This window comes from Macrosteles quadrilineatus, unplaced genomic scaffold (genome assembly GCF_028750875.1).
Source record: "Macrosteles quadrilineatus isolate MER2022 unplaced genomic scaffold, UCM_ALF_1.0 Scaffold_7__1_contigs__length_78375512, whole genome shotgun sequence".
NCBI lineage: Eukaryota > Metazoa > Arthropoda > Insecta > Hemiptera > Cicadellidae > Macrosteles > Macrosteles quadrilineatus.
In genome coordinates this window covers 8296792-8311882 of record NW_026542600.1, presented here as the reverse complement: position 1 = coordinate 8311882, position 15091 = coordinate 8296792, and the positions used below count along the sequence as shown (strand labels likewise).

At 34.2% G+C, this 15091-nt stretch overlaps 1 protein-coding gene across 1 annotated transcript in view; it reads right to left on the bottom strand.

Annotated features, from left to right (window-relative positions):
• The window catches only part of LOC128998170 (neurexin-4), a 43410-nt gene extending 29501 nt beyond the window's left edge, over positions 1-13909 (bottom strand). Inside the window, exon 1 of the mRNA XM_054424183.1 lies at positions 13850-13909. Coding sequence (XP_054280158.1) covers positions 13850-13909 — 60 coding nt within the window. The remainder of the gene's footprint in view (positions 1-13849) is intronic.
• Between the last annotated feature and the right edge of the window lie 1182 nt (positions 13910-15091).

Sequence of the window (15091 nt, the reverse complement as noted above, 5' to 3'; positions counted from 1 at the left end):
AAGACTTGATTGAAGAATTGTATAAAATAGGACAAAAAGAAGAAGAAGAACCCAAACCATCTACTTCAAGAGATCGAGGAGAAGAAGAACCAAAACCATCTACTTCCATGCTACGCTGCGCCATTTGTCAAGCCACATTCGAGGATGAAATAGATCTTCTACTTCATGAAATAGTCGATCATCCTACAAATGAAGAGGAATTGGAAGGATATCAAGACTTGATTGAAGAATTAAATCAAATAGGACAAGGAGAAGAGGAAGAACCCAAACCATCTACTTCAAGAAATCCAGGAGAAGAAGAACCGAAACCATCAACTTCAAGACCAAGTGTTATTCATTATGCACCCAAACGCCCAACTTCACCTTCAACTGATGCATCTCCAACAATTGTGGAACTACACGCTCATGCTCTACCGGGTAAAGTGGTAACACATTTTAAAATTGACAATGCTACATTAAAACTGGAAGAATTTATGTTTAGTGCAAAAGGACTAGTAATTGAAACGCTACAAAATGAATTACAAAGATTAAATTTTATAAAGTTTGGACTATTGCTGGATGTTATATTTATCAATATGCAAAATGAAACATCACCTAGAGGATTTTTAACAAAAAACAGAACCATTATGTTTGCCTCAGATATTGAATCAATTGTGGATGAATGTTTGAAGAACTTTTGACAAAATTGCAAGAACATGAAGGCAGAGGATCAGGATGGACTGTATTGAGCATATCAGGTTTGGATGTAAGAGTGCATAAACATGGATATGGAATGAGAGGAAGTAGCTATATTCCTCTACCCAAGAAAATTAATGATACTAAATCTTGTGTTAATGTACAAAATGATGATACTGAATGTTTTAAATATTCAATGTTGGTAAAATATATCAAAAACAATCATCCAGAAAGAGTAGGAAGAGAATATGAAGAAGTGCAGCACTATTATAATTTTCAAGGAATGAGCTACCCTGTAAAAATCAAAGATATCACCAAGTTTGAAAAACAAAACCCAACTGCTTCTGTAAATATATATGGTTTAGATTCATCAAACAATGTATATCCTCTACGTATAAGTGCACAGGAACTAAATAATCACACAGACTTGTTATTAATCACCAAAGGTGAAATATCACACTATGTATATATTAAGAATTTTAACAGACTCCTTTCATTACAAGTGTCAAAGTTTAAAGAAAGTAAAACAATTTGTAAAAGATGTTTTTGTCATGTGAACAAACCTTTAAGAAGAGGAGGTTCTGAATGGTTGTTGGAACATAAAAGGTTATGCAATGGAAATGAAGAAGTTAAGATTAACCTACCACCAGCTGATAGAGCATTTGTACAGTTTAATAATGTAGTTCATCAATATAGAATTCCTATTGTCGTGTATGCCGATTTTGAATCTACTCTACTACCGTTGGAACATCAAGAGGACGACACATCAAGAAGAAACAAGTACCAACTACATTCACCCAACAGTTTTTGTCTACTCATCAAGTCAACGCTTTCCGAAGAATATTTACAAGATTATGGACTGACAGCTGAACCAAAAGTGTATCGTGGTGAAGATGCAGCTAAACTTTTTGTTGACGAGCTTTACTATATAGCTGAAAAAGTAGAGGCAATGTATGCACAGGTAAAACATATGACACCTATGTCACCCGTTGAAGTTCAAGAATACGATTTATCAACTTCATGTTATCTGTGCAAGAAATCATTTACAGCGGATAATCATAAAGTGCATGACCACGACCATCTGACTGAAGCTACCGAGGTGCTGCGTGTAACGCTTGTAACTTAAACTATAAAATTCCTAACTATATTCCAATTGTAATGCACAAACTTAAGCGGCTATGATGGACATTTTATAATACCTGAATTAGGAAGGGACAATGGCAAAATTGATGTATTAGCCGTAACGATGGAACGGTTTATTAGTTTTTCAAAAATGGTTGGTAAAATGAAACTCAGATTTCTTGACTCCTACAGATTTATGCCTTCTAGTCTTATGAAACTATCAGAAAATTTGACAAGAGAAAATTTAACAGAAACAAGTAAAATAGTAGAAAACAACAAATTGGATTTAGTTCTTCGAAAAGGAGTCTTCCCCTATGATTACATCGATGGATTGCACAGATTTGACGAGACATCACTTCCTCCACCAGAAGCCTTTACCAACAAGCTGAACAATTCAGAAATATCACCAGAAGATTACCAACATGCATGCAGAGTTTGGAACGAACTTGATATGGAAACATTAGGGGATTATTCAGATTTTTATGTTAAACTCGATGTTACTTTGCTTTGTGATGTGATGGAAGAATTCAGAAACACCTGTTTAGAAGCATACGGATTAGACCCTCTTCATTCTTACACCTCTCCAGGATTAGCTTGGCAGGCTATGTTAAAAGAAACCAATTGCAAACTTCAACTTTTAACAGATATTGATATGGTGCTGATGGTTGAGTCCGGTGTCAGAGGAGGATTGACTCAAAGCGTTGTAAGACATGTAAAAGCCAACAATAAAGATCTGCCAAACTACAACCAGCAAGGAACCATCAGTTTATCTTGGGTATTTTGATGCAAACAATTTGTATGGATGGGCAATGTCCAACCACCCCTTCCATATGATAACTTTAAATGGATAGACCCAGAGTCAATTGGAGATATTGTTCAAATTCCAAAACATGGTGACAAAGGATATATATTAGACTGCGATTTCGAATACCCAGAACATCTACACGACCTTCACTACGATCTTCCTCTTTTACCAAAAACTGAAATTTCACCCAACTGGAAAACATCCTAAATTAATTATGAATTTAAATCACAAGCAAAGATATGTAGCGCACTTTTGGATTGTTACAACAAGCACTTGAATTAGGTCTTCGTCTAACCAAAGTACACAGAGTTTTGGAATTTTCTCAATCTTGCTGGCTGAAACCCTACATCGATTCCAACACTACAAGAAGAGCAGCAGCAACGTCAGCCTTTCAGAAGGACTTTTTTAAATTAATGAATAATGCCATATTCGGTAAAACTCTGGAAAATAAAAGGAAACACAAAAATGTAAAACTTGTAACAGATGCTAGGAAATTGGAGAAACTTGTACAGAAGCCCAACTTTGGATCTCAGTAATCATTAATGAAAACCTTGTTGCCGTATCTATGAAGAAAACTAGTATAAAAATGGATCGACCTTTGTATATAGGAATGTCAATATTAGATATATCAAAAACGCACATGTATGATTTTCACTACAACAAGATGGTTGCACATTATGGAAGAGAGAACATAGTTATAACTTACATGGATACAGATGCTTTTATTTACAAGATAATTACTCAAGATATGTATAGAGATCTTCGCACATTTGTATATAAAGATGAATTTGATTTTTCTGACTATCCTAAAGATCATCCGAACTACGATCAGGACAGAAACAAGAAAGTATTAGGGAAATTTAAAGATGAGGCTAACGGAGTGTTACTTGAAGAAATCGTAGCACTTATATCAAAATTGTATGCTGTGAAACTACATGATGACAACATTATAAAAAAGGCAAAAGGCGTAAAGAATTTGTATTTGAAGAAAAATGTACTTTTTGAAGACTACAAGCAAGTGTTGTATGAAGATAAAGTTATAACTGCACACTTCAACACAATCAGGAGTTATAATCATCAACTGTACAGCGTGACAGAAGTTAAGAAGGCGCTCTCCTGCAACGATGACAAACGACACATCCTACCAGACCGGATCCACACACTTCCATTTGGTCACTATTCCCTTAACCCTATCGACTAATTACCTTTTCATCGTCCTACACCACTTATCCTTTCTCCTTTCCGTAAAATTGGGGGAACACAGCATTGTCCGCTGTGTTCCCCCTTTTTTACACAAGGTTAGAATGACCTTGACCTATATAAGGAGATGCAAGAAAAAATGAAAATCATTACTTTGCCAACATTGACAGTGAAAACAACATAATGGCTTTTAAAGAAAACATTGTAAATGAGCTACACAAACCTGCAAGAGTAAACTTTCCAAGAAGAAATACAACTGTTAAAGGAATAAATGATTTGTATCAAGCAGATTTGATTGAAATGCGACCATATAGTAAAATAAATAAAGGACATCATTATATACTTACAGTGATTAACTGTTTTACCAAAGTTGCAGATGCATTACCATTAAAGGATAAAACTGGTAAAAGCGTAACACAAGCCATGGAAATCGCTATAAAGAGAGATAAAAACAAAATGAAACATTTACAAACTGATGATGGCAAAGAATACTTTAATAAAAGTTTTTCAAAGTTAATGGAAAAATACAACATAAACCACTACTCAACCAAATCTGAAAAAAAAGCGGCTATAATTGAAAGATTTAATAGAACGTTAAAAGGAGCGATGTATAAAATGTTTTCAAACAGAGGAACCTACTTATGGATTGATATTTTACCAAAGTTAATAAGTGATTACAACAACAGGTTTCACAGAACTATTGGGATGACACCAAATGAAGTAAACAGTAAAAATGCTAAACTTGTATTAAAAAGAATAAAGCAGAATACAAAACCTAAGGTTGAAATAAAGAAGCCTAGAAAATTCAATGTAAATGATAAAGTTCGAATAAGTAAGTATACAACGATATTTACTAAAAAATATCTACCTAATTGGACAAATGAAGTATTTACCATATACAAAGTGCAACCAACTATACCAGAAACATACATATTAAAGGATAATAAAGGCAATTTGTTACAAGGTGCGTTCTACGGACATGAACTATTAAAATCTACAGTAGGTGATGTATATCTTGTTGAAAAAGTGTTACAAAGGAAAAAAGACCAAGTTAAAGTACGATGGTTAGGTTTTAACAAAACAGAAGATTCTTGGATACCTATAAAAGACCTAATTTAACGGGAACAGCTCATTGTACTATTGGATTTCGAATAAGATGGAGATTGTTTGTCATAAAGATCAATTCAACATTAGTAATATTGATGATTACACTGTTGATAACGACACAATCAACACTGGCAAACATGGAAGTTTACTTCCAAACACAGTCAGATGTATTATAAGTGGTCCTTCAAACTGTGGAAAAACTAATGTCGTATTTAATTTGATTACAAATCCTAAAGGATTGAGGTTTAATAACTTATATATTTTTTCAAAGTCACTACATCAGCCAAAGTATCAATTGTTGGAGAAAATCATATCGAAGGTGTCAGGTGTTAACCTTTATAAATTTAACGCCAGTGATAAAGTTTTGCAACCAAACCAAGCTAAACCATATTCAGTATTTCTATTTGATGACGTTTCGTGTGAAAATCATGATACTATTAGGAACTATTTCGCCATGGGAAGACATAATAATATCGACAGCATATATATAGGACAAACATACAGTAAAATTCCAAAGCAGCTTATCAGAGATAATGCAAATGTTATAATTTTGTTCAAACAAGATGAAACCAACCTGAAACACGTATATAACGATCATGTAAATGCTGATATGTCATTTGATAAGTTTAAACAAATTTGTGGAAAAGCATGGGCAGAAAAGTATGGATTTTTGGTCATTATGAAAGAACAAGCCATAAAAGACGGACGATATAGAATAGGGTTTGATAAATACGTTCTGCTTCACTAAATATCACTATTTCAAATCAACACTTCGTACTGTAAACATGGCAAGTCAAGAAAAGCTCTTAAAAGAAATAAAATCACTTAGTGATTCTATTAGACATAAAAACAGAGCTCTGAAGTTAGGTATAAGTGAAAGAGAAAAGTTTATAGAATCAACGTTTAAACCCGTTACTGATCCTTTAAACAGATTAGTAAAAAATATTGAAAAACCTTTCGAAGGAGATGCTATTCTACCGATTTCTAAGTATGAAAAAGAATCAAGAGATTATGAACAATACAAACAATTTCAATCAACTGAAGAAAGTGGTGAAAGTGAAGAAAGTGAAGAAACAGAAGAAACTGAAGAAACTGAAGATTCAAGAGAAAAAGAAGGATTTTCCGCAGGTCAAGAAGAAGGATCTACTAATCCTACAAATCTAAGTACATTAAGCACAAACATAGCATTCAAAGGGAATTTGGGCAGAAAATATTTATTAAAGATGTTACATTCAACACAGGCTAATCGAAGATATCATATTTATGGAGCTAGACTAGAAGACAATGGTATTATGATTGGAGACAGTAATTTGGATATTGATGAAAACGATAACATCCTTATTGGTAACCAAAAATATAAAGGTACAACAGGACTGTTTGAACTTATTTTTAAAAACAAACCTGGTAAATATACCAAAAAAGACCTATCAGTGTTTAAAAATATACTAAATGATACAAATGCACATAAAAAGCAGTATTCCAAAGATTTGCCCATTTATCGAAATCGATCAATAAAATACACAAGTGTCATAGCTGATCTTTTTCCAACACAAGTGAAAAAATCTCAACTTAAAAGAAGAGCTATATCTACAGCTGAATTAAATGTGTTACACAAAAGACCAAGAACCAACGAACCTACATCTTCAGGGAAAGGATTATTAAAAAGTCTATACAATACCAACATAATATATTATAATGATGTCAATAAGCTGGTTGATCGAATGAGATTATTACATGAAGCCATGGAAGCCGGTCATACCGGATTGGACAATGAATGGGTAGCTTTAATCGATGAACTACGAAATCGAAGGATTATTGCTTAATCATCGCATATAAAAGGAGGACAAGAATCGAGGGAACTCAGTTGAATCATGAGCGTGGACAAGTTTGGAAGGTATTCCAATTTTGGAGAAAAACCAAAACCCAATGGTAAAAGATATAGTTTACCATTAACAGCTGAAGGAGATTATAACATAAGCAGCAAACGATTGAAGTTTGTAAAAGATCCAGAAGATGATAATGATGCAATAAATTTGAAAACTTTAAAAAGTGAAAAATTGTTGAGCTTACAACTTCAAAACGACTCTTATAATGCCAAGTCTCATAGAATAACAAATGTTGGTGAACCAATAGAAAACTCCGATTCCGTCACCAAAGATTATTTACTTTCAAAACTGTCAAATACTTTACAAGTTAATAATGAAGTTTACGATGTTAAAAACAGAAGAGTTACAAACTTAGCTGATCCTGTCGATAGTCAAGATTCAGTCAATAAAGGATATTTACATTCTATAATCCCTGAAAGAAAAGAAGATAGATTCTCTTTTTATAACTTTGTTATAAATGATATAGGATACCCTAAAGAAGATTCGGATGCAGTTAACCTCAAATATGTTAAAGATAATTGTATTATTCACGATAGTGAACAAATTGATTGCAAAGGTAAAATATTACATAAGGTTAAAGAAGGATTAAAACCAACAGATGCTGCCACTGTAAGTCAAATCATGTTACAAAAGAATGGAAATTGGCATGCTGAGAACAAAAAGATAACTAATGTAAAAGGTGGAGTAAATCCTGAAGATGTGGTAGTTTTTAAACAAGTTCCTGTAATAACCGATGAATATAAACATAATAATATAAAGACCACCACTTTTGATTGTAAAAACTTACCATTAGCAAATGTTCATAATGCAGTTTTACCTCACGAAGCGGTAACTTTGGATCAGATGAAAGATCATATAAAAAGCCAGTGTATAATAAAAGATGAACAAAATGAAGAAATATACACATGTAATAATAAAAGAATTACAAATCTTGAAGATCCACAACAAATGGATAATGCTGTCAATGTAAACTATCTTGCTAGACTTTTGGGTACTGTAATGTTTGATTTTCACAATATGATACCAGCATATCCAGGACATAACAAAGTGCATCCAGATCAAAGAGATCAATGGATTGATAGGGTTATTATGAAGCAATATTTTATGTCTAGCAGAACAAAGATGCTTAGAACTAAACCTGTAGAAAGATTTCACCATTAGAAAAATGTTTACAATGCAGTTTTACCTCACGAAGCGGTGACTTTGGATTAGATGAAAGATAATATAAAAAAGCAAGTGTTAATAAAAGATGATCAAAATGAAGAAGTACACACATGACGTAATGATACAACATATTCAAAATATAACAAAGAAGATGAAAATACAAAAAAGTATAATATGGATTGATAAAGGTACATAATAAGAAATCAATTCGTAAATGAAACATTCATTGTCAAACACTTGAGGAGTGAAGCCGATGTGGGTACATTCCCCTATAAATAGAGATGTTAAAGGTTAAGCACATCAGTCGTGATATAGAGAGCTTGAAGAGAGGAAGAGGATTGACATCATCAGCAGTTTCTCTATTATCTAAACCAATTGGAGCAATTGTTAACAAAACAATAGATTTACTACCAGTAGAACTGCATTTGCCTGGAGGATATCAATACTGTGGACCTGGAACAAAATTGAAAAAACGTCTGGAAAGAGGAGATTCTGGAATAAATAAACTAGATCAAGCTTGCAAACAGCACGATATAGCATATTCAAAGTTTGCAGATACAAAAAATAGATCCATAGCGGATAGAGCGCTTGCTGAAAAGGCTTGGCAAAGAGTAAAATCTAGTGACGCAAGTTTTGGTGAAAAAGCAGCAGCTTTGGCAGTAACAGCAGCAATGAAGACAAAAACTACGTTTGGAGGAGGAAAGAGGAGGAAAGGCCGAAAACGAACGGTTAAAAAGCAAGGAGGTAGTATTAAAAGGAAAAGAAGGAATAATCAAAATAAAAAAAACAAGAAACCAACAATATGGTCAATGATAAAAAAAGGAGGAGGATTATACTTAAGACCATACCGTGTGTATTAAACAAGAAAAAACAAATACTAATTCCAAACAAAGAGTTGACGAATAAAGAATTAATTATATACGCTTCTTGTATGAAAATACCATTTTTTAGAGGAGTGTTTATGAAAGATGCATTGCCCGGTAAAATATGGAAAAATGAGACTGGAATAGTTAATTTAGAAAACAGTGAAGGTCCTGGCACTCATTGGATATGTTATAAAAAACTTGATCGAATTATTTATTATTTCGATAGTTACGGTAATATGCCACCACCTAAAGAGCTTCAACGTTACTTTCGCACAGCAAAACAAGTATTTTACAACTATAACAGAGAACAACCTGACAATACAACAATTTGCGGACACTTATGTTTAGATTTTTTAGCTAGAAGCGTTAGTCAACTTTAAGATGTCTTCCTATACGGTCTCATTGACCGGCACTTCATCAACTCTGCGCAGTATTCTATTTCCAGCTCTACGATTGCAAAAAGGAAGATTATGGGAAGCTGCATTATTGGATTTAACAACATACAATTCTATTCCAAATATTTCTGAAGGAGTCAATAACAAATTACACTATTACAAAAGCAAAAATAATTTGGGAGAATTAACACCAATGAAAGAAATTAGTTTACCGACAGGATCTTACGAAATAGACCATATTAACGAATTTATACAAAAACAAATGAAAAACGAAGAACTTAACGAACTTGTTCAAAAGGAATCAGAAAAAGAATATATAACAATAAGAGGAAATAACAATACCATGAAAGCTGAAATAACTTCTTCCTATTATATTGATTTTACTCAAAAACATTCAATTGGAGGATTATTGGGATTTTCTGAAACAACTCCAATACTAGAACCTAAAAAGACCTATTCTGGTGATAAAACTGTAACAATACTGAAAGTTAATACGATAGACATTACATGTAACATTATACAAGGATCATACAGAGATGGAGAGAATAGTCATATATTGCACACATTCTATCCGACAGTCGCCCCAGGTTTTAAGATTGTGGAAAAGCCACAAAACTTGGTGTACCTTCCCTTAAACACCAGTGTGGTTTCAGACATCGTGTTGAACATACTAGATCAAGACGGAAACCTCATAGACTTCAGAGAAGAACGTATTACGATCAGGATTCACATAAAAGCATCAACCTAAACCATGGGATTGTCATTCAAGAAGAGAGAGTTGTCGGGTAAACACCTAACTAGCTCATCATCTGCAAAAGGATTAACTACTGAAAACATTCGGTTTTTACAGGATATTGGATTAAAACTCATTGAAAATGGAAATACTGGATATAGCACAAGGACCGACATTCGACGAGACTTTATGGGAAAAGGAGTATCACACGCACAACCCCTACGCTTCGTCAAAATTGAATAATAATGATGAAATTAGAATTCCTATACAACAACAGGATATTTACACTCTTCCGTGCGAAAGTTATCTATATATTGAAGGAAGAGTAACAAAAAAAGATGGAACAGCTGGAACCACCGTTCCTTTTATCAATAATCCAATGGCATTTTTATTTGATGAAATTAGATATGAAATATCTGGAGTAACTGTGGATTCTACAAAGAAAGTAGGTTTAACAAGCACATTAAAAGGATTAGCATCTTTGACACAAAACGAGAAGAATTTGTTAAGAATTGGAGGATGGGTTGCACCCGATAACGACACAATCACCCCTGATTCTGCAGGGAACTTTGATTTCTACATACCATTGAAATTATTTCTAGGCTTTGCTGAAGATTACAGAAGAGTAATAATAAATGTGAAACAGGAATTAGTGTTATTAAGATCATCAAATGATAAGGATACTATTTGCGCAGCAACTGGAACCACTGATGCAAATTTAGACTGGAATTTAACTTTGGACAAAATCGTTTGGAGAGTACCACATGTGCGATTAAATGACGAACATAGAATAACACTGTTGAGACAACTGAAATCAGATAGAGATATTGTAATACCATTCAGAAGTTGGGAATTTCATGAATATCCAGTTTTACCTAAAACACAAAGACATACATGGACTGTAAAAACATCTACTCATTTGGAAAAAGCAAGATATGTAATATTTGCACTACAAACAAAAAAAAGGAATAATATACTAGCTAATGCCGGTCATTTCGATCATTGCAAACTAACAAATTGTAAAGTGTTTCTTAATTCACAATTTTTCCCTTACGACAACTTTAATATTTCTTTCACTAAGAAGAGGTACACTGTTTTGTATGATATGTACGCTAGATTCCAAAGTTCATACTACGGGAAAACAAACACCCCGATACTGTCTCCCGAGCAGTACGAATCAAAAGCTCCAATAATTGTAATAGATTGTTCAAAACAAAACGAATCTGTAAAGTCATCAAGTGTGGATATAAAAATAGAAATGGAGTTTGAAGAGAACGTTCCTGATGCAACATCTGCATATTGTTTAATTTTGCATGATAAAATTGTAACGTACACACCATTGACGGGATTAGTCAAAACAGTGTTGTAAATGAGTTTCACCACAACCACCAGTCGGCTATAAAAGGAGGAGCTTCGCACACCACCAATCAGTCTTTGCTCGTTCGTTGAATGGGTAACATCCTACACTACATCATGAGTAAAATGAGTTCTCCATCAGTCGTACAAAAGGATGCAGAGGAAGCAGCATTATTGGATCAAGAAAACCATCAAGAAATCGTCAATGAAATAGAAGAGTTTTTAAAGTTTCGAAAACAAGAAGACAAGGAGGACAAGGAAGAAAAAGAAGAAAAAACTAAAAAAAATGGCACTAAAAGGAAGCGGAAAGATGAAGATACAATCCCAATTAATATTTTGAAAGAAGTTTTCCTACGCATTTACTATCCTATCTCACTATGTTTGGGTAAAAGTGTAACAGCTGGACTAATGAAATCTTCGGAATATACACCTACAGTAATCTTGCAGCATGGTACAAAAATGGTTATATTTTCTGAAACGGCATGGGAATCTTTTCTAAAACATTTAAATCTAATTGAATGTTACTTAAATACTAATGTTTGCGGAAGGAAAACTAATATTCGACTTTTGGATTCTGACAATGAAATTGACATAGTAAAGAATCGTGGAACACTACAAGTACGATTTAGAGATTTAACTCAACATGAAAGTAAAATTTTACTCTCACGTGAAGAATTCTACATTTTAATGCATGCAACGTCTCCTATCTCTAGATATATGAAACAACTTGTATTCTCAAGTTCAATCATCAAAGAGTATTTAATTGATACACTGGAAAAACAACCGGAAAGCACCATATTATACGGACACGTGGATACATCTATTTTTAATAGATTGCCTCATGAAGTTGGTATGTGGAGACAGTTAAGGAACTTCGAATCAATTGATGAAGAAGCGATAGAAGCGATAGAAGCTGTTGAAGAATATGAAACTATAAACCAAGAAGAACCAGCAACCCAAGAAGTGTAATTAAAGAAAAACAGTATAAAAGAGTGACCAAGGCGCGGTGTGAATTCAGTTGAACACTATACGTGGTGGTGTGTAGATAGGGTTAAACATTATGGATATAAAACCCTGTGTAATAGAATTTCAAGCATTTCGTGATAACAAAGATGAATTTGTGATAAAAGAATTAGTGATTTTAGATTTGATTACACATGTCGTATACCCGTTTATATTTGAAGCTCCATTTTCAGTAAACCAATTGAATGACAAAGCAAGAAGAACAAACAAATGGATAACTAAACATTTTCACCATATTCAGTGGAACGAAGGATTGATAAGCTATAAGCACTTGAACAATATCATGTATCATTTTTCTAACAAGTTTTCCCATATTTATACAAGAGGATCGGAAAAAAGACAATGGATACAACAATACACATATCACGATGTTTTCGACATAAGAATGGACAAGGATCATCAAATTAATTATGGACCTATTTGTACTTTAACAGATCACTCTTATCGCACAGTAACACAATGTGCACTACAAAACGCATACCGATTAGCTAATTTTCTAGTTCTCCACTATTGGGACAACAATAAATTCAAACAGCAACAGTGGAAGTATTACGAAGGAAATAGCAGTGGAGGGGGGAACGTGTGCTATAAATACAGTGGACAGTCTCAGGATCCTCATCAGTATTACTCCAGACATCGCAGAGGCAACATCTCACAGGGTAGTCCTAATCAAGAAAATGGCTTCACAACAGTTTCTCCAGTCTTTGGTGGATCAGTTCAACACCCAGTCCAAATCCAGCATTCTAAGTACTAAGAAATGTCACGAATTGAAGGAACACAAACACTACATCGTTCACGAGCTGAAGAAGACAGAAACTTCACATGGAGACGCAATTTTAGCATCACTGAGCGAGGCACCGTTTTCACCAGGTGATGAACCGAAATTTCAAGTTTATCTTCCAAGACGATTTGTGCAGCAACTACAAAACGAAGACCTGCGAGGTATTCAACCAGGATCCCTCTATTTGGTATCACACGGAGTTTGCGGAAACAATTCCACTGAACTATCTCTACACATCACCCATCAATGTTAGTTTTAAGTTTTTTTCTGTAAATAACCATCTATGTACATATGTTTGTTAAATGTTTTTGTCATTAAAAAAATAAATAAAAAAATTAAAAGAGGAAACAACATATCAGCATATCATTAATTCTATATGCTGATATGTTGTTTCTTTTTTTAAAATTCAAACAAATGACCTTGAACTTTTTACTATAAATAACAGGTCTTACACGCAGTTGCTCTCAGTCTTGTTTAAACAATTCACCGAGCATCATGTCACAGCGTAAATACAATTTACCTTTTGTTTACAAATCCAAATACGATTTGGATAACTATTGTTGTAATTTAAAATGTTTTAGAAAGCCTGAAAGTAAAGTTGATGGAAAAGTTTGTAAAAAATGCGAGTCTGTTGGCTATTGCAAATGTAGGTGTAAAACATATCAAGACAAGCATCAAAATTACATACACGATCTAACACAAATGGTTAACCTACTATGGAAAAATGTAGACTAACTTGTGGCAGATGCATGAGAGCTGCTGACTCTTGCACTATAAATAGCAGCTCACAACACATTGCTTTTCATTCTTGTTTTAGAATTCAGTCGAGCAACATGTCACAGTGTAATTCCAATTCATCTTTTGATCCCAAATCGGAATACGATTTAAAATACTATTGTTGTAATCTAAAGTGTTTCAAAACACCTGAATGTCAAGTAGATGGAATGGCTTGTAAAAAATGTGAATCGTTCTCCTATTGTCAATGTAATTGTAAAACGTATCAAGAAACACGGAAACATCACTCACAAGACAAGGGACGTAGAATCAAAATACATTTAAAACGGATGGAGTGATACCCTCATGATGCTCTCCCCCACCTCTACTACTTTCCCCCACCCCTACTGCTTTAGCTCCGCCCACTTCGTCAGGGACCTGCACTTCTTTACACGCAACAGTCACTTCGCATCCAGCTCTTCACCAGTCAACTCAACCTTTCTCGTTTACTTTGCACAAGATGGCCAACCTACAACAACAACAACAACAACAACAACAGTGGACAAGTGATATTGAAGACTCTGACCTACACCAAGCATGCATCGAAGCAGAAGAGCAGGAGCGAAAACGAAAGGAAAAAAAACTACTTCAACTGCTAGAGGAGGAGAAAGAGATTCGACGCAAATTTGATCGTGTTTGGTGCGCTCAGCCTCGAGACAACATCGAATGGGCCGAGCACAATGCAGACATGGCAAGATGGAAAGAGCTCCATAATACAATAGAGGAGTTGAAGAAGTAAACATCCAAGTACAACAAGCGTCGCCGAACTACACAAAACGGCCTTTATAAAGGCCACCAATAAACTCATTCGTTTTACACTTTAGCAGACGCTCACTCTAGATACGTACGTTCGCACATGTTTTCCTTATTTATTGTAATAGTATGTAAGTTATTGTCATTCCTCATGTTTTATACAAATAAACAATAAACAAAACAAGGAAGCTATCCTACACTACAACTGTAGGCTAGCTTCCTTTTTTTAAAACACAAACAAATGACCTTGAACATCATATGATCATCCTTCGTGACGTCACCTCAAATCCGCTATAACTACGCCATTTCCGCCCCTATCTTCAAAACAGCTGATGGCGGAGAAACCCTAATAATGGTCTACTATAATATTGTGAACGGGTGGTTTTAAGCCCACCTTAAGCCCTAAGGCCCTTTTTTATATAAAAAATGATCCATCCCTCAAATTAGGAGA